Below are 23320 nucleotides of genomic sequence, written 5' to 3'. Positions count from 1 at the left end.
AGAATCTTTGGGTGGAAAGGAGAATAGATTGGAAAAACATATTTAATATACTTAAAACATGGTAAGTGTATTGACTTGATAAAACTTGATAAAACTTTTTGATTTCTATGCTGAAAAACAACAGCACTAGAAAGCATTGTAGAGGGACATGGATTGAAAAAAGTTAACACTGCGCTGTAATTTTAATTCCAGATACCTCAATCTAACTTTAATTTGTTCAAGTTCAAATTTACTATTCTAGCCGTCACACCTTAAATCAAAGGTGGAAGACCGGCAACACAGGGGTACACGTAATAGTCAGGTATTTTCTGTTTGGCTGATGCAATAGTTGTCCACATGGTGGCAGTTTATTTTTTTCAGTTTTCTACATATAAAAATTAGGAGTTTTCACAGAAAAATTTGAATTTTCAGCCTCTCTTGAAAATTGAGAAGATCTGACAACACTGAACCTTAGTATTGCTTGGCAGCAGTACCTGAAACTATGTATCACTAGCATTCTTTAGGTGGGGGCCTATTTCTCTAGTTCCCTACAGTTGCTACCCCTTTCTGTTACTCCTTGATCTAAGACTGAGCATCAGTTGTCATTTAACACTGTGCTTGTACTATTGTTTTTATCTTATTCAGTGAAAATTGAATATTTCTTGAACTTATGTCTGTATTAAAAGTAGAAGACAGGGCTGGCTGGGTGCGGTGGCTCACACCTGTAGTCCTAGCACTTTGGGAGGCCAAGGTGGGCAGATCACAACGTCAGGAGTTTGAGACCAGCCTGGCCAATATGGTGAAACCCCATCTCTACTAAAAGTACAAAAATTAGCCAGGCATAGTGGCGTGTGCCTGTAGTCCCAGCTACTCGGGAGGCTGAGGCAGGAGAATCACTTGAAGCCAGGAGGCAGAGGTTGCAGTGAGCCAGCCAAGATCGCATCACTGCGCTCCAGCCTGGGTGACAGAGCGAGACTCAGTCTCAAAAAAAAAAAAAAAAAAAAAAAAGGAGATGGAATTTAGCCCGAATGAGAATGTATGTTTCAAGAAAAATGGCACAGAACACTGCTTTTTTGAAATGAAGATGAATCCTATGTATTTAATGATAAACAATATATTTCTAAACAGGTTCACCTGTTTCATTTATTTATGCCATCTGACTGGCCCCAGGAAGCATTATTTCATGAGGTTATGTGAATGCTCCTTTTAACTTATTTCTGGAGCATTTTCCTTGTGCCAGGAATTGTTCTAAAAACTTTACATATATCAACTCATATAATTTACACAATCATAGTGGGAAGTTTATTCCATGGCTTTGTCCTTATTTTTGAAGGAAATTGGAGCATAAACAAGTTAAGTAACTTGTCACAAAGTTACTAAGTTAAGTAACAAAGTCACAAAGCAGTAAGTCTCAGAGCCAAGATCAGAAGCCAGGCAGTCTGGTTTCAGAATCTGTGCTCTTACCAATGATATTATGGCTAAATTTGCTTGCTCCTTTTTCTCTGAACTTACACTATGGCTTCTAACCTTCACACCTTTGCCAGCCCTGTATCTGTTAACATATAGCTCTTTTACTTCCTTCATAATTTATCAAGCTTTCCTGACTACATAAACTTGAAATAATGTATTCCTTATCTTAACTTTTAAAGTCTGTGTTGTTTCCTACTGCCTTGAGATGTCTCTAATATTATATTGAACTATTTTTAAATCTATAAAACTCTTTTTATATTCTTAGTGAATATTGTCCCAATTTGATTATAATTTGAGTGCAGGGGGAAAAAGATGTTTAGCAATGTTTACATAAATCATTACTTTAAGACATGCATTACCTGTTCTTAAACATTTGAGATTGTTGGAAAAGCAGTTGGGAACTCCTTGGCCTTTGCCTAGAGTTACACTTTAGGCAAGTGAAGTAATTGATTTAAAAGAGCCATAACAGAGAATGACTTACTCTTCAAAAGAGGAATTAGTTTGCTAACAAGAGCTTCAAGATACTTATTCCTCTAAAATTTATTGACTTTGTTCAATACCATAGTTTTAATCATTTATAGCTATTAAAACAAAAGTAATACAAATTTGGGCAATGATTGGTTTCTTTTTTATTGCTCTAAAAAATTGCCTTTAGCACAAGCTTTTTAAAAAGAGCCATTCTCCTACCTTGTTTTATGAGGCTGGCATTAATTACCCTTGACATCAAAACATGTGAAAGACATTAACTAAAAGAAAATTACAAACCCACATCTCTCATAACGGAGATGAGAAAATCCATAACAGAACATTAGAAAGTCAAATCTTGCAATATATATATAAAAAGAAAATATAACCTAGCGGAGTTTACACCAGTATTTCACAGTTGGTTTAGCATTTCAAAAATCAATGTAATTCATCACATTAAAGGAATAAAGGAGAAAAGGCATAATCATCTTGATTGATGCAAAAAGTATATTTGACAAAATTGAGTACCCATTCATGATAAAAACCCAGCAAACTAGGACAAGAAGGGAACTTCTTCAGTGCAATAAAGGGTGTTTATGAAAAACCCACAGCTGACATCATACTTAATGGTATTCTATTGAACGTTTTTTCCAAAGATACTGAACAAGTCAGGGATGTCCGCTCATACTTCTTCTATTTAATGTTATATTGGATATCTTAGCCAGTATGAGAAGTCAAGGAAAAGAATGAAAAATCATAAATATTTGAAAGGAAGGAGTAAAATTCTTTATTTGTAGATTACATTCTTGTGGATGTAGAAAATCCTAGAGAATCTACAAAACAAGTTCCAGAACTAATAAGTGAATTTAGTGGCATACAAGGTCAATATTTAGAAATAAATTTTTAGAAGATGAAATAAAAATGCTATTTAACATAGCATCAAGACTCATAAATATTTCCTTTCCAGTACTCAGAATTAATTTATTGGGGTGTTGTTTAAAAAGCAATTAGCCTGAGAATTCTGTTTCTTACAACAGATGGAGTGAAATATAGCAATGACAAAATGAAAGTTGAGAATTGGAATACATTATATTTTTCATTTTAGCATCAAATCCATTTTAGGTCGACATTTCTCTTTCTAGATCACTTGGCTGTTATTATAGTAAAGAGGTATCAACAACTTAAGTAAACACTAGCAATTTTATATAGTTTGCTGAGATCCTTCAGGATTAGCATATTCTCTGTGAATATGAAGCCTACTTCCATAGAGAGATAACCTTGCCTAGAGTAAATCAAGAAGATCTGAGTCATAGAAATAAGTTTTTAAAAGATATGTAACACACATAGACTGAAAATTCTAGGAAAATTATTGCTATCCCTAGGAAACTTAATATGGTTAATACATCAGTTGTCCCCCAAATCTATGGAGACAGTGTAATTCCAATCAAAACTCCAGAAGGCTTTTTTTTTTTTTTGTCAAAATTGACAAACCGATTCTAAAATTTATAAGGAAATGTGATTGTCAAAACAATCTTGAAACAATGTTAGGGGATTTATTCTTCTTGATTTTTAAGACTTACTATATGGAGGCCGGGCCCGGTGGCTCAAGCCTGTAATCCCAGCACTTTGGGAGGCCGAGACGGGTGGATCACGAGGTCAGGAGATCGAGACCATCCTGGTCTATACGGTGAAACCCCGTCTCTACTAAAAAATACAAAAAACTAGCTGGGCGAGATGGCAGGCGCCTGTAGTCCCAGCTACTCGGGAGGCTGAGGCAGGAGAATGGCGTAAACCCGGGAGGCCGAGCTTGCAGTGAGCCGAGATCGCGCCACTGCACTCCAGCCTGGGCGACAGAGCTAGACTCCGTCTCAAAAAAAAAAAAAAAAAAAAAAAGACTTACTATATGGCTATATAGTCAAAATAGTATTGTTGTACAGATAGACAGACAGATCAGGGTGACAGAATATAGTCCAGAGATAACTCCACACATACGAGGTTAGTTGATTTTTGCCAAAGATACCAATGTAATTAAATGTGGAAAGGAAATTTTTCATCAGATAGTGCTGAAACAACTGAATATCCGTGTGGAAATAAAATGAACCTGAATCTGTCTCATACCATTCACAAATATTAATTTGAGGTAGATCATAGATTTAAATGGAAAAGCAAAAACTATAAAATGATCTAAAAGAAACTTTATAAAAAGCTATTTTTGTAACCTTGAGGTAGCCAAAGTTTTTTTAAAGAGAGATTTCATAACACACTTACTATTAAGAAATAATAAATTAGGCCGGGTGCGGTGGCTCACGCCTGTAATCCCAGCACTTTGGGAGGCCAAGTCGGGTGGATCACGAGGACAGGAGATCGAGACCATCCTGGCTAATACGGTGAAACCCCGTCTCGACTAAAAAGACAAAAAATTAGCCGGGTATGTGGTGGGCGCTTGTAATCCCAGCTGCTCGGGAGGCTGAGGCGGGAGAATGGCATGAACTCAGGAGGCGGAGCTTGCAGTGAGCTGAGATCGCGCCACTGCACTCCAGCCTGGGCGACAGAGCGAGACTCCGTCTCAAAAAAAAAAAAAAAAAAATAATAATAATAAATTAGACCTCATCAAAATTAAAAACTTCTGCTCATCTAAAGACACCATTGAGAAAATGAGAAGGCAGCCACACATGGGGAGAAAATACCTGCTATGTATTTATGCTTACATCTATGTCTTTATCATTGTGTATCTAACAAGGAATTGGGCAAAAGTGTTGGACAGATCCTTCATCAAAAAATGATCTATGCATGTCTAATAAGCACATGAAAAGATGTATAACATCATTAGTCATTAGATAAATAATAAAACTGCAATTTCATACCACATGCTACTCACTAAAATGACTAAAATTTAAAACTCAGAAAATACCAAGTGTTGGTGAAAATGTTAACCAGCCTGGAACTCTCTCATATGTTGCTGGTTGCAGTGTAACATTGTACAACTACCTTGGAGAACCAGGAGTTTCTTACCTTATGACCCACCAATTTCACTCCTTATTACCTGTTAAAACCCACCAATTTGACTCCTAGGTATTTTCCCAAGAGTAATAAAACTATATATCCAAAAATGATATGTATAAGAGTGTTCACAGAAGCTGTATTTGTAATAATCCCAAACTATGGACTTGTAATTACCGTGTAGTCGTTTTTAATTTTTAAAAATCCAGTCCAGGCCGGGCGCGGTGGCTCAAGCCTGTAATCCCAGCACTTTGGGAGGCCGAGACGGGCGGATCACGAGGTCAGGAGATCGAGACCATCCTGGCTAACACGGTGAAACCCCGTCTCTACTAAAAAAAATATAAAAAATTAGCCGGGCGAGATGGCGGGCGCCTGTAGTCCCAGCCACTCGGGAGGCTGAGGCAGGAGAATGGCGTAAACCCGGGAGGCGGAGCTTGCAGTGAGCTGAGATCCGGCCACTGCACCCCAGCCTGGGAGACAGAGCGAGACTCCGTCTCAAAAAAAAAAAAAAAAAAAAAATCCAATCCAGTAATCTTTGTTTTTAATTGGAGTTTTTACTACTTTTACATTTAATATATTACTGATAATGAATTTAAATTTACCATCTACTTGTTTCCCCTTGGCATCAGCTGTCCTTTTTTTTCTTTAGAATTGGTGTTAATTAAATGTTTATTTTATTGCCCCCTGGAATAATTTGTTGTACATTCTTTTAATATTAGTGTCTTGAAGATAATTTCCTTAAATACTTTTATTTCTTTGTTTTTCTGCAATGTCTAACAATTCAGAGAATCCATTAGATATTTGTAATAAATTATTCTAGATTTTCTCTATTCACTAACATTTTTAAAGGCCTGAAATATTTTTAATACAATGTTAAGTAAATTTTTTTGACTATTGCTTTTAGAATCACATGCAGAAAATTTGATACTGTTCAAGCATCTGAGAGTCATAAAAGTGGAATTATCACCAGTGATGTTGGAGACTTAACTTTAAGCAAGAGGGGACTACGAACATCATTTACATTTAGGAAAGTGAGGCAAACAACCTGTAACTGTAGTAAGTATATATTCTTATCTCTTCTGTAAAATGGAGTCAATTTAATATAAAAGTCCTTTAAGGTCCTGTCAACACCTAGGAGAGCTTTTTCTGAATCTCATTAATTGCATTTCCTGTATTTCGCCTTGTATTGCACTTCCATGCACTTTTTTTCCTTTATCAAATTTATTTATTTATTATTATGCTTTAAGTTCTAGGGTACATGTGCACAACATGCAGTTTTGTTACATATGTATACATGTGCCATGTTGGTGTGCTGCACCCATTAATTTGTCATTTACATTAGGTGTATCTCCTAATGCTATCCCTCCCCTCTCCCCCAACCCCATAACAGGCCCTGGTGTGTGATGTTTCTCACCTGGTGTCCAGGTGATCTCATTGTTCAATTTCCACCTTTGAGTAAGAACATGTGGTATCTGGTTTTCTGTCCTTGCGATAGTTTGCTCAGAATGATGGTTTCTAGCTTCATCCATGTTGCTACAAAGGACATGAACTCATCCTTTTTTATGGCTGCATAGTATTCCAAGGTGTGTATGTGCCACGTTTTCTTTTCTTTTTTTTTTTTTTGAGATGGAGTCTCGCTCTGTTGCCCAGGCTGGAGTGCAGTGGCCGTATCTCAGCTCATTGCAAACTCCACCTCCCAGGTTCGCGCCATTCTCCCGCCTCAGCCTCCCGAGTAGCTGGGGCTATAGGTGCCCGCCACCACGTCCGGCTAGTTTTTTGTATTTTTTAGTAGAGACGGGGTTCCACCGTGTTAGCCAAGATGGTCTCAATCTCCTGACCTCATGATCCGCCTGTCTCGGCCTCCCAAAGTGCTGGGATTACAGGCTTGAGCTACTGCGCCGGGCCAGTGCCACGTTTTCTTAATCCAGTCTATCATTGATGGACATTTGGATTGGTTCCAAGTCTTTGCTATTGTGAACAGTGCTGCAATAAACATACGTGTGCGTGTGTCTTTATAGCAGCATGATTTATAATCCTTTGGGTATATACCCAGTATTGGGATGGCTGGGTCATATGGTATTTCTAGTTCTAGATCCTTGAGGAATTGCCATACTGTTTTCCATAAAGGTTGAACTAGTTTACAATCCCACCAACAGTGTAAAAGTGTTCCTATTTCTCCACATCCTCTCCAGCACCTGTTGTTTCCTGACTTTTTAATGATTGCCATTCTAACTGGTGTGAGATGGTATCTCATTGTGGTTTTGATTTGCATTTCTCTGATGGCGAGTGATGATGAGCATTTTTTCATGTGTCTGTTGGCTGTATGAATGTCTTCTTTTGAGAAATGTCTGTTCATATCCTTTGCCCACTTTTTGATGGGGTTGTTTGTTTTTTTCTTGTATATTTGTTTGAGTTCTTTGTAGATTCTGGATATTAGCCCTTTGTGAGATGAGTAGATTGCAAAAATTTTCTCCCATTCTGTAGGTTGCCTGTTCACTCTGATGGTAGTTTCTTTTGCTGTGCAGAAGCTCTTTAGTTTAATTAGATCCCATTTGTCAATTTTTGCTTTTGCTGCCGTTAGCTTCTTTGTGCTTCAGTTTTGTCATCTGTAAGTGGATGTCATAGTACCTATCTCACTGCATTACTGTGAGAATTGAGGCAATGCTTAGAAACCACTTCAAATGGTGTTCAGTAAATGCTTATGATTATTACCAAATGACACTTTGCCTCCAGGTCTTGTTCTTCTGAGAGCCCTACGGTGCCCATAACTCCTATCTCCTTTACCTACCAAGGTTAATTTAGCTAAATTTTTCCCAGTTAGGCCAGACTTATTAAGATGCTTTTCTGAATAAGAGGACTTTTAATCTCGAAATTAAATCTATATATAAATTTATTCAATCTTGAGATTAAATAGGCATCATCACTAAGGCAGATGCAGAATTGTAGTCATGTGTTGTCGTAAATGGATTTTCCCTATTCTTTTTATATTAGACTTACTAGGGAAGAACTTTTCCTTTTAATGGATAAATCGGAGTCTATCTACCCACCAAATTTGCACTGATTTTTTTTTCATTTACGAAAACTTGATACCGTATGAGTTATTCTGATAAAAAGGAAAGGTGTGTATTGCTTTGTTTTTCATTAAGGTTACCCTTTGGTCTGTGATAGCCAGAGGAAAGAGACTCCTCCCTCATTTCCAGAGAGTGACAAAGAAGCCTCATGGCTGGAGCAAGAGTACGTCCATCAAGTTTATGAAGAGATTGCTGGACACTTCAGCAGCACGAGACATACCCCTTGGCCACACATTGTGGAGTTTTTGAAGGCTTTGCCAAGTGGTTCAATAGTGGCCGATATTGGATGTGGTAATGGAAAGTATCTTGGCATCAATAAGGAGTTATATATGGCAAGTAATGTTGCTTTTGACTTTCTTTTTGCTTAATTTGCAGTGGTTATCATAATCTTTCTTCCTCATGATATAATGCTGATTTTTTTTAGGTCATTGCCAGAAAATTATAACCAATAGATTGAATATTAATGAACACTGCCCCATTCTTTCTTATTCCTCTAGGAATTTATGGGCACACCATCGTTATATAAATTTTTTTCTCCCATTAGATTTTGTTTTCTACCACTATTATTTTATCAGTAAAACTATCTTATAGCTGTAAAACTCTTATAGATTAGAAAGGATTTCTATAGAAATCTTCTTTTGACTTGGATCCCCCTAAGTATGAAGAAGATAAAGCTGGTATTTTCATCCATCTTTTGCAAATGAAGAACTTAGGGCTCACAGTGATCATATTAATTTCCTCATGTCATATAATTAGGGGACATAACTGGAACTTGAACCCATGTCTTCTACTGCAAACTTTACTCATAGTAGAAAAACATTTCTATTTATTGGTATCTTACTGTTGAGGAAACTAAGGCTCAAATAGATGAAAAACTTGACCAAGGTTACAAGTGCTAGACTGTCTGATTCCAGAATGTCTGTTTTCAGTTGCTATCATTTTTTTTTTTCTATGAGCCATTTTTTTTCCTGCTGTGCTAAGAAGTAGGATGTTCTTGTTTTAGTGTATTGTTGTAAGTAATCATATTTTAACGTTGCTCTGTGAGGACTGGAGCTTCCCTTTCTCTAGATTAGGGGATTTAGGATGAGAGTAAGGGAGTAAGAAAAAAAAGAAGAGAGAGCAGCCAACATTCCTGGGTTATTGGAGTATGTCAGTTCACTTCTCATCTTTATTTTTACTCCATTCTAGATATTGTGCACCTACATGAAAGAAGTTACTACGATTGTCCCTTGGTATATAAAATTGAAGCCAAATCAAATAATAAATAAAATGCATATTTAATGATCATAAAAGATGTAGCATAAAAGAGAAAAGTGATATACCATTCTTCTAAGAGGTTACATTTTTATCACCCCTACATGAGCAGCAGTGGCTCTTCTTTGTAGGGCCATACACCTCAAATGCCTCTAGTTACAGTCACCTAGGATTCTTCCAAGGAAGTACAAATGATACATTGAAAAAAGTATATTAGTCTCTTGGTATCTGTGGGGGATTATTTCCAGGACCCTGTGGATACCAAAATCTGTAGAAGCTCAAGTCTCTGATACAAAATTATGTGGTATTTGCAAATAACCTATGCACATCCTCCTGTATATTTAAAATTATCTGTAGATTACTTATGATACATAATACAATGTAAACGCTATGTAAATGGTTGTTAGACTGTATTGCTTAGGGACTAATGACAAGAAAAAAGTCTGTAGTTGCTTGAATCCCTGGATGTGGAACTCATAGATACGGAGGGCTGGTTGTATTACAGCTTAGGAAATGTAGAGTTTGTACATTAACAGGCGGATAAAAGAATAGCGTTTCATCAAGATAAGACATTGATATTCATATATTGTTACCATATTTACAATTAAATTTTAATTTATAAAGAATAAGGCCTAGTGAATTAATTTTGTTCATGTTGAAGAGGAAATAGATCTTTGATGTGTCACTTAAAATCACAGCTAACCACAGTTCAAAACAAGGTGATATTTTCTAGTGTTTTAATCTAAAGATACGTCCAAAAATGTTTCTCAGTAGGCTCTGCTTTTGCACTTTCTTGTTGATAATCCATGGTTTTATCTAGTCAGGTATGATTCATGACAGTGAAACTAGGTTGAAGTCAAATACACTGATTTAGTCATAGTGATAACATTCTGTTACAATTGAGAAGAATGATTTCTTGAATTATTTTTTGAATAATTTGAATAATTCAAATATATAATTCAAATTGTGTTCAGGAAACGAACACAATCTGCAGCCGATTCCAGAGGGAATATATTTGGAAGGATTAGAAAATCATAAGTACATTCACTCAGTTTATCAGCAGCAGTCTATACATAATTCTTTCCTGTCTGTTGTTCTACGGAGCTTACTGCATTGCCTGATTTCCAGGCATACAGTACTTGGCATGTGGTAGAAGCTTACTAATTAATGGTTTGTTGAATGGTGAGGAGCAAACCTGTGAATTTACCTTCAGCTTACATGAAAACCAAAATATATACAGTGCTGTGTTTGGCAGCCTTGAAGGCTATGTGACAACTTCAAAATGGGTAGGACTTACCGCAGGATAAAATTACCTAGATCTAGGATCTAGATTTCTCTTTTTGTGTAGAATCCAGGGCCCTCCTTATTCCATATGTTTTAATAACTAACATTTGCATAGTACTTCAGTGGTTAAATATTTAGTATAGATCATTTCGTTTGATTCTCATATTAACCCTAATAAATAGGTATTTTTCTCTTTATTTTTTAGATGAGGAAACAGAGGCTTTGAGATAGTAAGTAGCTCTCCTAGGTTATTCAGCTAGTTATTTCTGAAACCAGAATTCAAATTCAGAGTTTACAGGTTGAGCATCCCTAATATGAATATTTGAAATCTCAAATGCTACAAAATCTGAAACTTTTTGAGTAGCAACATGACGCTCAAAGGAAATGTTCGTTGGAGGATTTCAGATTTTGGATTTTCAGATTAGGGACTCTCAACCGGTATATATTCTGCAAATATTCCAAAATCCAAAAAATTCTGAAATCTAAAACACTTCTGGACCCACACATTTGAAATAAGGGATATTCAACCTGTAGTATGCTCTTTTCACTGTACTTTATTGCCTCTGTTTATTTCTCTGCACTTTAAATTGTATATTACCAGTCTAATTTTCCTACAATTGCATATTTTCTTAATAGTTTTAAAAATGTTGTATATTTTTAAAAATACAAATAATAGACCGGGCACAGTGACTTATGCCTGTAATCCCAGCACTTTGGGAGGCCGAGGTGGGCAGATCACCTGAGGTTGGGAGTTCAAGACCAGCCTGACCAACATGGAGAAACCCCGTCTTTACTAAAATACAAAATTAGCCAGGCATGGTGATGCATGCCTCTAATCCTAGCTACTCGGGAGGCTGAGGCAGGAGAATCACTTGAGCCTGGGAGGCGGAGGTTGCTTTGAGCCGAGATCCTGCCGTTGCACTCTCTCCTGGGCAACTAGAGCAAGACTCCGTCTCAAAAACAAAACAAAACAAAACAAAGAATATAACCAGCAGGGTACAGTGGTTTATGCGTATAATCCCAGTGATGAGGGAGGATTGCTTGAGGCCAAGAGTTCAAGACCAGCCTGGGCAACATATCAAGATCACATCTCCTAAAAAACAAAAAAAGTAGCCAGGCATGGTGGTGCATGCCTGTAGTCCCAGCTACCTAGGAGACTGAGGCAGGAGTTCAAGGCTGCAGTGAATCATAATCGCACGCTGCACTTCAGCCTGAGTGACAGAGTGAGATGCTGAGTCTAAAACTACATACATATGTAAATAACCATCATTCAGAAAATTGATAAAAAGAGGTATTTGCCTAATCCTATCATCTTATTGTGATGAATATCCTTCTTGTGTTTTTCCTAGTAATGTTTTATATAGTAATGAATGTGCATATAATTTGATAACTCATTTATCTTATTTTCATTCTGATATATAATCATAAAATGTTTCTGAATTTTATAATATTTTTTCTCTTTTATTTTTAAATTCAAGTTATTAAAAATAATTTTAAAGGACAGATGAAATTATGTGTATTTATTGTATATGATATGATGTTTTGAAGTATATATACATTGCGGATTGACAAAATCTAGCAAATTAACATGTATTACCTCACAAAGTTACCATTTTGTGGAGAGAACATTTACCATCCGTTCTCTTAGCATTTTTCAAGAATACAATACATTGTTGTTAACTACAGTCACCATGTGGTACAGTAGATCTCTGGAATTTATTCCTCCTAACTGAACTCTTGTATCTTTTGATCACCATCTCCACAGCTTCCCACCCCCAGCTGTCTCCCTCCCTGGTAGCTACTGTTCTACTCTAGTTCTGTGAGGTCAACATTTTTGGATTCCAAGTATGAGTGAGATCATGTAATACTTGTCTTCTGTGTCTGGCTTATTTCACTTAACCTAATGTCCTCCAGGTGTATCCATATTGTTATAAATGGCAGGATTTTCTTCTTTGTTATAGCCAAATAGTATTCCATTGTGTATACATACCGTGTTTACTGTATTCATCCATTGATGGATATTTAGATTGATTCTATATCTTGGCTATTGTATATAATGTTGCAATAAACATAGGAGTGCAGTTATCTCTTTGACCTACTGATTTCATTTTCTTTGGATATATACTTAGCAGTGGGATTGCTGGATCATATGGCAGTTCTATTTTTAATTTTTTTGTGAAGCTTCCATACTCTTTTCCCTAATGGCTATCCTAATTTACATTCCCACCAACAGTGTGCCACGGTTCCCTTTTCCCCACATTCTCAACACCATTTGTTATCTTTTGTCTCTTTGATAGTGGCCAGATCTAACAAGTATGAGGTAATATCTCAGTATTTTAATTTGCATTTTCATGATGGTTAGTGATATTGAGCATTGTTTCATGTACTTGGCCATTTGTATGTCTTTTTTAAAGAAATACATATTCAGGACCTTTGCCCATTTTTAAATCAGATTATTTGTTTTCTTGCAATAGAGTTGTTTGAGTTCTTTATATATTTTTGTTTTTGTTTTTGTTTTGTTTTGTTTTTGTTTTTGAGACAAGGTCTTGCTTTGTTGCCTAGGCTGGAGTGCAATGGTATGATTACAGCTCACAGCCTCCTTGACCTTGCGGGCTCAATTGATCCTCCCACCTCAGCCTCTAGTAGCTGGGACTACAGGCGCACACCAGCACACCCAGCTAATATTCGTATTTTTTGTAGAGACGGGGTTTTGCCATGTTGCCCAGGCTGGTCTCAAGTGATCCAGGCCTGGGCTTAAGTGATTCACCCACCTTTGTCTCCCATAGTGTTGGGATTACAAGTGTGAGCCACTGTGCCCAGCCTGTTGATATATTTTGGATATTAATTCCTTGTCAGATGTATAGTTTGCAAATATTTTCTCCCATTCTGTAGGTTGTCTTTTTCCTCTTATGATTGTTTCCTCAAGTTAAAGCTTTTTAGTTTGATCGAATCCGTCTATGTTTGCTTTAGTTAACTTTGTTTTTGAGGTCATATCCAAAAAATTATTGCCCAGACCAAGATCATGAAGCTTTTCTTGTATGTTTTCTTCTAGTAGTTTCATAATTTTGGGTCTTACATATAAGCCTTTCATCCATTTTGAGTTGATTTTTGTAGATGGTGTGAGATAAGTGTTTAATTTCATTCTTCTGCATGTGAATATTCAGTTTCCTAACACCATTTATTGAAGAGACTTAGACTTTATTAATATTCTATTAGGTAGAAGTTACTGGAAATTTGGTTGTGTTCTGTTTGGAAGTATTCTAAATAGCACCATAATGAACATGTATACTGAGAGTCAGTGCGACAAGAAGGAAGAACGTGGATTTTGAAATGACAAATACCAGGCTTTAAATTTTTGTTTCACCATTTAACGACGTTCAACTTTGAGCAAATTACTTATTTTCTTTGAGATGAAGTTTTCTCATCTGCTGTGTGGTGAAAATAGTACCTAACTCAAAGTATGTTATGTGGATTAAGTGCATTGCTACAAAGAATCTGCTTTAATCTATATGTGTACTCAGAAAAAGGCAGTTATTATTAGCCTGGTTAGTGTTTTCCCTATTTTGAATTGTTTTCTTAGGATAAATTTTTAGAAAGGTAATTATTGGGTCAAAAGTTAGAAACATTATTTTTGTCCTTAAAAAATGGTTTGCCTAATTGCTCTTTTAAATGGTTGAGCCAATTTGTATTTTACATGAGAGGAAGTTCTATCATACTGACATTGCCATGATATATTTTAGTTTTAAAATATTTTTGATAGTTTAATGGAAGAAAAATGGAATCTTGCTTTAGTTTGCACCTTTGCTTATCAGGTTGAATTTTTTTATGTTTACTTGTACTTCCACAATTACATATTTAATGTTTGTTGAGGATTTAAAAAATTATATAAAAGTATAGGCTGGGCACCATGGCTCATACCTGTAATCCTAGCACTTTGAGAGGCTGAGGTGGGAAGACTGCCTGAGACCAGGAGTTCGAGACCAGCCTGGGCAACATGGTGAGACCTTGACTTTACAGAGAAATTTAAAAATTAGCCAGGCATGAGGATGTGCACCTGTAGTGCACAGTCTCAGCACCTGTAGTAATACCAGTCTCAGCTACTCAGGAGGCTGAGGTAGGAGGATCACTTGAGTCCAGGAGGCCGAGGCTGCAGTGAGCTGTGTTCGTGCCACTGCACTCCAGCCTGGATGACAGAGTGAGACCATGTCTTCAAAAAAAAAAAAAAAAGTATACATTTTAACATAAATGTATACATTTTTAAAAGTATACATTTAAAAAAAGTATACATTTATATATGTTTTAATGTCATTGATCTTCACCCATCACCCAGGAATCTGTAGCTTTACACAAGTCCTTGAATATATGTGGGTTTTTATCAAGCCATTTTCTGTCCTATTGACATGATGCAACATTATTGGGGAGATATTTCAAACACTTTACTATTCTTGGTTTAAAAAATTTAAAAATGAGCAGTGGTTTGTAGTTCTCCTTGAAGAGGTCCTTTACATCCCTTGTAAGCTGGATTCCTAGGTATTTTATTCTCTTTGAAGCAATTGTGAATGGAAGTTGATTCCTGATTTGGCTCTCTGCTTGTCTGTTACTGGTGTATAAGAATGCTTGTGATTTTTGCACATTAATTTTGTATCCTGAGACTTTGCTGAAGTTGCTTATCAGCTTAAGCAGATTTTGGGCTGAGACAATGGGGTTTTCTAAATATACAATCATGTCATCTGCAACAGGGACAATTTGACTTCTTCTTTTCCTAACTGGATACCCTTGATTTCTTTCTCTTGCCTGATTGCCCTAGCCAGAACTTCCAACACTATGTTGAATAGGAGTGGTGAGAGAGGGCATCCCTGTCTTGTGCCAGTTTTCAAAGGGAATTTTTCCAGTTTTTGCCCATTCAGTATGATATTAGCTGTGGGTTTGTCATAAATAGCTCTTATTATTTTGAGGTACGTTCCATCAATACCAAATTTATTGAGCGTTTTTAGCATAAAGGGCTGTTGAATTTTGTCAAAAGCCTTTTCTGCATCTATTGAGATAATCATGTGGTTCTTGTCTTTGGTTCTGTTTATATGCTGGATTACGTTTATTGATTTGCGAATGTTGAACCAGCCTTGCATCCCAGGGATGAAGCCCACTTGATCATGGTGGATAAGCTTTTTGATGTGCTGCTGAATCCGGTTTGCCAGTATTTTATTGAGGATTTTTGCATCGATGTTCATCAGGGATATTGGTCTAAAATTCTCTCTTTTTGTTGTGTCTCTGCCAGGCTTTGGTATCAGGATGATGTTGGCCTCATAAAAAGAGTTAGGGAGGATTCCCTCTTTTTCTATTGATTGAAATAGTTTCAGAAGGAATGGTACCAGCTCCACCTTGTACCTCTGGTAGAATTCAGCTGTGAATCCATCTGGTCCTGGACTTTTTTTGGTGGGTAGGCTATAATTGTTGCCTCAATTTCAGAGCCTGCTATTGGTCTATTCAGGGATTCAACTTCTTCCTGGTTTAGTCTTGGGAGAGTGTAAGTGTCCAGGAAATTATCCATTTCTTCTAGATTTTCTAGTTGATTTGCGTAGAGGTGTTTATAGTATTCTCTGATGGCAGTTTGTATTTCTGTGGGGTCGGTGGTGATATCCCCTTTATCATTTTTTATTGCGTCTATTTGATTCCTCTCTCTTTTCTTCTTTATTAGTCTAGCTAGCGGTCTGTCAATTTTGTTGATCTTTTCAAAAAACCAACTCCTGGATTCATTGATTTTTTGGAGGGTTTTTTGTGACTCTATCTCCTTCAGTTCTGCTCTGATCTTAGTTATTTCTTGCCTTCTGCTAGCTTTTGAATGTGTTTGCTCTTGCCTCTCTAGTTCTTTTAATTGTGATGTTAGAGTGTCAATTTTAGATCTCTCCTGCTTTCTCTTGTGGGCATTTAGTGCTATAAATTTCCCTCTACACACTGCTTTAAATGTGTCCCAGAGATTCTGGTATGTTGTATCTTTGTTCTCATTGGTTTCAAAGAACATCTTTATTTCTGCTTTCATTTCGTTATGTACCCAGTAGTCATTCAGGAGCAGGTTGTTCAGTTTCCATGTAGTTGAGCGGTTTGGATTGAGTTTCTTAGTCCTGAGTTCTAGTTTGATTGCACTGTGGTCTGAGAGACAGTTTGTTATAATTTCTGTTCTTGTACATTTGCTGAGGAGTGCACAAACAAATGGAAGAACATACCATGCTCATGGATAGGAAGAATCAATATCGTGAAAATGGCCATACTGCCCAAGGTGATTTATAGATTCAATGCCATCCCCATCAAGCTACCAATGACTTTCTTCACAGAATTGGAAAAAACGGCTTTAAAGTTCATATGGAACCAAAAAAGAGCCCGCATTGCCAAGACAATCCTAAGTCAAAAGGACAAAGCTGGAGGCGTCACGCTACCTGACTTCAAACTATACTACAAGGCTACAGTAACCAAAACAGCATGGTACTGGTACCACAACAGAGATATAGACCAATGGAACAGAACAGAGTCCTCAGAAATAATACCACACATCTACAGCCATCTGATCTTTGACAAACCTGAGAGAAACAAGAAATGGGGAAAGGATTCCCTATTTAATAAATGGTGCTGGGAAAATTGGCTAGCCATAAGTAGAAAGCTGAAACTGGATCCTTTCCTTACCCCTTATACGAAAATTAATTCAAGATGGATTAGAGACTTAAATGTTAGACCTAATACCATAAAAACCCTAGAAGAAAATCTAGGTAGTACCATTCAGGACATAGGCATGGGCAAGGACTTCATGTCTAAAACACCAAAAGCAACGGCAGCAAAAGCAAAAATTGACACATGGGATCTAATTAAACTAAAGAGCTTTTGCACAGCCAAAGAAACTACCATCAGAGTGAACAGGCAACCTACAGAATGGGAAAAAATTTTTGCAACCTACTCATCTGACAAAGGGCTAATATCCAGAATCTACCAAGAACTCAAACAAATATACAAGAAAAAAGCAAACAACCCCATCAAAAAGTGGGGAAAGGATATGAACAGACATTTCTCAAAAGAAGACATCCATACAGCCAACAGACACATGAAAAAATGCTCATCATCACTGGCCATCAGAGAAATGCAAATCAAAACCACAATGAGATACCATCTCACACCAGTTAGAATGGCAATCATTAAGAAGTCAGGAAACAACAGGTGTTGGAGAGGATGTGGAGAAATAGGAACACTTTTACACTGTTGGTGGGATTGTAAACTAGTTCAACCATTATGGAAAACAGTATGGCGATTCCTCAAGGATCTAGAACTAGATGTACCATATGACCCAGCCATCCCACTACTGGGTATATACCCAAAGGATTATAAATTACTCTACTACAAAGACACATGCACACGTTTGTTTATTGCGGCACTATTCACAATAGCAAAGACTTGGAATCAACCCAAATGTCCATCTGTGACAGACTGGATTAAGAAAATGTGGCACATATACACCATGGAATACTATGCAGCCATCAAAAAGGATGAGTTTGCGTCCTTTGTAGGGACATGGATGCAGCTGGAAACCATCATTCTTAGCAAACTATCACAAGAAGAGAAAACCAAACACCGCATGTTCTCACTCATAGGTGGGAACTGAACAATGAGATCACTTGGACTCGGGAAGGGAACATCACACACTGGGGCCTATCATGGGGAGGGGGGAGGAGGGAGGGATTGCATTGGGGAGTTATACATGATATAAACGTCATGCACATGTACCCTAGAACTTAAAGTATAATAAAAAAAAAAAAAAAAAAAAAAAAAAAGATTTCAAACTGTAAGTAGGAAGAGATTTTCAGTAATAATAAATGATAATGAAGATTGAAATAAATGATACTGTTTAAAAACCCCCCCCAAAAAAAAAAAAAAAAAAAAAATTTAAAAATGGAAAAAGAGAAGAGGAGAAAAAATAGTGACTATATGACTATAGTATATGAAAGACAGGCAAAAAAAGTAAAAGATGAAAGTACTGAGCCAGGCATGAGTCAGGTCGTTGGTCAGTGGGGAATCTACATCGGACCTGGTGCTTTATTGCTAAAATTGGCCTTGCTCTTTCTTGTTGGTGAAAAGTAGTGCTGTGTACAAATAGCCGTAAGAGCCTGGCAAGGAGAGGGAAATGTTCTCTTGTTTTGTTTGGCTGCTGTTCTCCATGTTCTGTCTTATCTGTAGTTCTCAGGTAATGACTTTCCTCCTCTGAATAACTACCAAGCCCTATCCCTGAGGATTTTTTTTTTCTTAATAGGCAGGTTTGATTTCTTTCTGTTAACTTCTAGCAAGGTATGGCTTTCTATCAGAGTTGGGCATACTTGAAACTTCCAGTTCTATGAACTGAATTTAAATGTAACAAAAAAGGAGGCAAGCACCAAAATATAATGTTCAGATTATTTGAGTAGTATTGTCATCTTGATACTGTGATTGTTGGCTGATGGCATAGAATATGAATGAAAATAAATAATAAGTAATAATCCAGGCACGTATCTTACACAGGTAAAGGGAGCAATTAATTGGGATTCATGTCACTATTATATTAATAGGCCCTTAGTATTTTTTATCTTAAAATACATTAAAGATAAATTGCTGTACTTTCCCTCTAGCTTGATATATTTTATTTCACTTTAAAATTAAAGCAGCTCCAGGATAAAATATAGAAGCTCTTTAATACCAGTTACAAACTGAGCAAACTCATTAAGTGTGACTAGCATGGCAATGTGATTTAACTCAGTAAGAATTTTTTTATTTCCATTCTTTTATTGTGCATTTGTAACATAAACTCTGTAATGTAGTGTTTCATTTTAAGATCTTTTTCTTCTTCTAGGGAATTAATAACATAGCATTTTAAGGAACTTTTAATAAAAATGCTATTTTTTTGGTAAATTGAATGTCACTACTTAGTATCAGAGACAATATTACATTCTTCACTGCATACTCATGCAAATTTTAAAAGCCTGCCTGAAATCTGTATATACTTGGTTGTCTAAAAGCCAGATTAAAATTTTTTTTAACTTTTATTTTAGGTTCAAGGGTACATGTGCAGGTTTGTTATACAGGTAAATTGCATGTCACAGGGATTCAGTGTACAGATTATTTCATCACCCAGGTAGTTTTTTAATCCTCACTCCCCTCCCTCCTTTGACTCTTAAGTAGGCCCCAGTGTCTGTTGTTTCCTTCTTTGTGTCCATGTGTACTCAGTATTCAGCTCTTATACGTGATAACGTGCAGTATTTGGTTTTCTGTACCTACGTCAGTTTGCTTAGGGTAATGACCTCCAGCTCCATCCATGTTGTATGCAGCAAATGACATGATCTCATTCTTTTTTATGGTTGTATAGTATTCCATGGTGTGTAACACATTTGTTTACCCAGTCTAGGTTGATTCCATGTCGTTACTATTGTGAATAGTGCTGCAGTGAACGTATGAGTGCATATGTCTTTATGGTAGAACAATGTATATTCCTTTGGATATATACCCAGTAATGGAATTGCTGGGTTGAATGGGAATTCTCTTTTAAGTTCTTTGAGAAATCGCCAGACTGCTTTCCACAGTGGGCGAACCCATTCGCCCTAGCAGTGTATAAGAATTCTCTTTTCTCTGCAACCTCACCAGCATGTTATTTTTTGACTTTTTAAAAATAGCCATTCTGACTGGTCTGAGATGGTATCTCATTGTGGTTTTGATTTACATTTCTCTAATGATTAGCGATGTTGAGCTTTTTTTCATATGCTTGTCGGCCACGTGTATGTCTTTTGAAAAGTATCTGTTCATGCCTTTTGAAAAGTATCTGTTCTTGGCCGGGCGCGGTGGCTCAAGCCTGTAATCCCAGCACTTTGGGAGGCCGAGGTGGGCGGATCACGAGGTCAGGAGATGGAGACCATCCTGGCTAACATGGTGAAACCCCGTCTCTACTAAAAAAATACAAAAAACTAGGCTGGCGAGGTGGCAGGCGCCTGTAGTCCCAGCTACTCGGGAGGCTGAGGCAGGAGAATGGTGTAAACCTGGGAGGCGGAGCTTGCAGTGAGCTGAGATCCGCCCACTGCACTCCAGCCTGGGCGACAGAGCGAGACTCTGTCACAAAAAAAAAAAGAAAAGTATCTGTTCTTGTCTTTTGAAAAGTATCTGTTCTTGTCTTTTGAAAAGTATCTGTTCTTGTCTTTTGCTCTGTTCTTAATGGGGCCGTTTGATTTTTGCGTGTTAATTTGTTTTAGTTCCTTATAGATTCTTCATATTAGACCTTTGTCAGATACATAGTTTGCAAATATTTTCTCCCATTCTGTAGGTTGTCTGTTCAGTCTGTTGATAGTTGCTTTTGCTGTGCAGAAACTCTTTAGTTTAATTAGGTCCCATTTGTCAATTTTTGCTTTTGTGGCAGTTGTTTTTGTTGTCTTTGTGATGAAATCTTTGCCAGAGCCTGTGTCCAGAATGGTATATCCTAGGTTATCTTCCAGAGTTTTTGTAGTTTTAGGTTTTACATTTAATCAGTCTTGTGTTGAGTTTTATATATAGTGTAAGGAAAATGTACAGTTTCAATCTTCTACACATGGCTAGCCAGTTATTCTAGCATGTTTTGATATGAGCATTCATATTGTTTATTCTCAGAAGAGCTGAGGGAACCCTAGGATCAGTGCTCATTATATCAAAAAATTAAATGAGTAAATATACACTTTAGGTGGCCACTTCTGTTTGACTAAATCTGCTTATATAATTCTTTTCTCTATTATAGAATTTGGGTTAAGAAAAAATTTTCCAGGAATAATTATTAATCAGTGACTTAACATTTCTTGTGGCCTGGTGCAGTGACTCATGCCTATAATCCCAGCACTTTGGGAGGCCAAGATGGGTGGTGACTTGAGCCCAGGAATCTGAGGCCAGCCTAGGCAACATGGCAAAACCCCATCTCTACAAAAAATAAAACAAATGCTAGGCATGGTGGTATGTACCTATAGCCCCAGCTACTTGGAAAGCTGAGGCAAGAGGATCACCTGGGCTTGGGAGGTGGAGGCTGCCATGGGCTGTGATTGCATCACTGCACTCGAGCTTAGGTGATAGAGTGAGACCCTGTCTCCAAAAAAGAAACCTTAAAAAAAAAGTCTTAAGCCCCTCCCATTTATTCCCCAATTTATGTGGGCACATTACAAAATGTGTGTGTGTGTGTGTGTGTGTCTATATATTACATACATATATGATATTCTTAGAACTAAGCAGCAAAACTGTGTACAACAACAAAACTAGAGAGAAAGAAGATGGGAAATCCCAGCTCCTAAACACTTCTCACAGAATCAGATGCATGCATAAGGCATGCTAGGTCTTACCTGTTGAGGGAGAGAAAAGCATGTTGTTAGCTGCCCGCCATGCTATCAGTCCTATAGGATTGTTTGGGTATATGAAAAGATTTAATTAAATATCATTTTATAAATTTTGAATTCAGCACTTTATTCTTGAAAAGTTTTGGCATTTAGCAGAAAAAGAGTAGCTTAAAAAAAAAAAATTGGCTGGGTGCGGTTGCTCACGCCTGTAATCCCAGCACTTTGGGAGGCTGAGGCAGGCAGATCACCTGAGGTTGGGAGTTTGAGACCAACCTGACCAACATGGAGAAACCCCATCTCTACTAAAAACACAAAATTAGCCAGGCATGTTGGCTCATGCCTGTAATCCCAGATACCTGGGAGGCTGAGGGAGGAGAATAGCTTGAACCCAGGAAGTGAAGGTTGCCGTGAGCTGAGATTGTGCCATTGCACTCCAGCCTGGACAACAAGAGCGAAACTCTGTCTCAAAAAAAAAAATAATAATAATTTTTGTTTGTTTGTTTTGGGATTTTCTGATTGTAAAAGTAATCCATGTTGTAAAGTATACAGAAGCAGAAAAAAAATTGCCCATCCTTCTGCAACCTGGATCATCACAATATAGTGTATATGGTAATGAGAGATATCTGAGAACATCTTATTTGCAGCTCCCCCCAAAAGACTGTCTATGTTTGTGGGATACTTTCCAGTCTTAAATATGTGATATTACAGAAACATCCAGATTCTGAATGGTCATCAATTAGCTGTATATTTGGACCTCCCATTTCCACCACTATCATTTTTATTCTAGTCATTTTGTTTCACTAATTGGAGTTCTGGTTGATACCTGTTAGGTAATAAATCTTGCCCTGTATAATTATATATTCTGATTTTGTACTGGCTGTAAGAACTGATAATATCATGGTCTCAGACCATTTCACAATGAATATGAGATCTGTCTAATGACTTTAAGGTATGGAATAAGTTCAAAGTTCTTAACTTCTTGTGAAATGTAAACAAAATGTTATGGAATTCCTTCTCTATTACAGGTTGGTTGTGATCGTAGCCAAAACCTTGTGGACATTTGTAGAGAGAGGCAATTTCAGGCTTTTGTCTGTGACGCATTGGCAGTACCATTCCGCAGTGGCTCTTGTGATGCCTGCATCTCCATTGCTGTTATTCATCACTTTGCAACAGCAGTAAGTATGGTCTTTCTTTCTCTTAAGAATTTGTAGCTAAAGCAGCAAGAAGAGTTCATGAATTTTGCTGATTTTGGACCCTGTTTTAGCTTTTCAGTTCTTTCCATTCTCTTTTCTTGTCACAGTTTGCCCGCTTTGTAAGAGAGCATGCAGAATGAAGATGGGCGACCGTTTAAGTATCTTCTACTTAAATAGAGGGCGGATGGGACTCTATGCTTTTATGGCTGCATGCTTTTGCCCCTTTCCTACCCCAAGTCTCATTCACTTCTAAATGCCT

At 37.2% G+C, this 23320-nt stretch overlaps 1 protein-coding gene across 7 annotated transcripts in view; it reads left to right on the top strand.

Annotated features, from left to right (window-relative positions):
• Nucleotides 1–23320, top strand: part of ALKBH8 (alkB homolog 8, tRNA methyltransferase) — a 74410-nt gene that overhangs the window by 43255 nt on the left and 7835 nt on the right. For all 7 annotated transcript variants that reach the window (XM_033204667.1, XM_033204662.1, XM_033204664.1 and 4 more), the window contains 3 exons: nucleotides 5819–5970; nucleotides 8061–8317; nucleotides 22894–23043. In XM_033204667.1, coding sequence (XP_033060558.1) covers nucleotides 5819–5970; nucleotides 8061–8317; nucleotides 22894–23043 — 559 coding nt within the window. The remainder of the gene's footprint in view (nucleotides 1–5818; nucleotides 5971–8060; nucleotides 8318–22893; nucleotides 23044–23320) is intronic.

The sequence above is a fragment of the Trachypithecus francoisi genome, unplaced genomic scaffold, assembly GCF_009764315.1.
Source record: "Trachypithecus francoisi isolate TF-2019V2 unplaced genomic scaffold, Tfra_2.0 Lachesis_group8, whole genome shotgun sequence".
NCBI classification, from domain to species: Eukaryota; Metazoa; Chordata; class Mammalia; order Primates; family Cercopithecidae; genus Trachypithecus; species Trachypithecus francoisi.
Note: the sequence above shows the minus strand (reverse complement) of the source record. Positions and strands in the feature narration are given on the sequence as shown.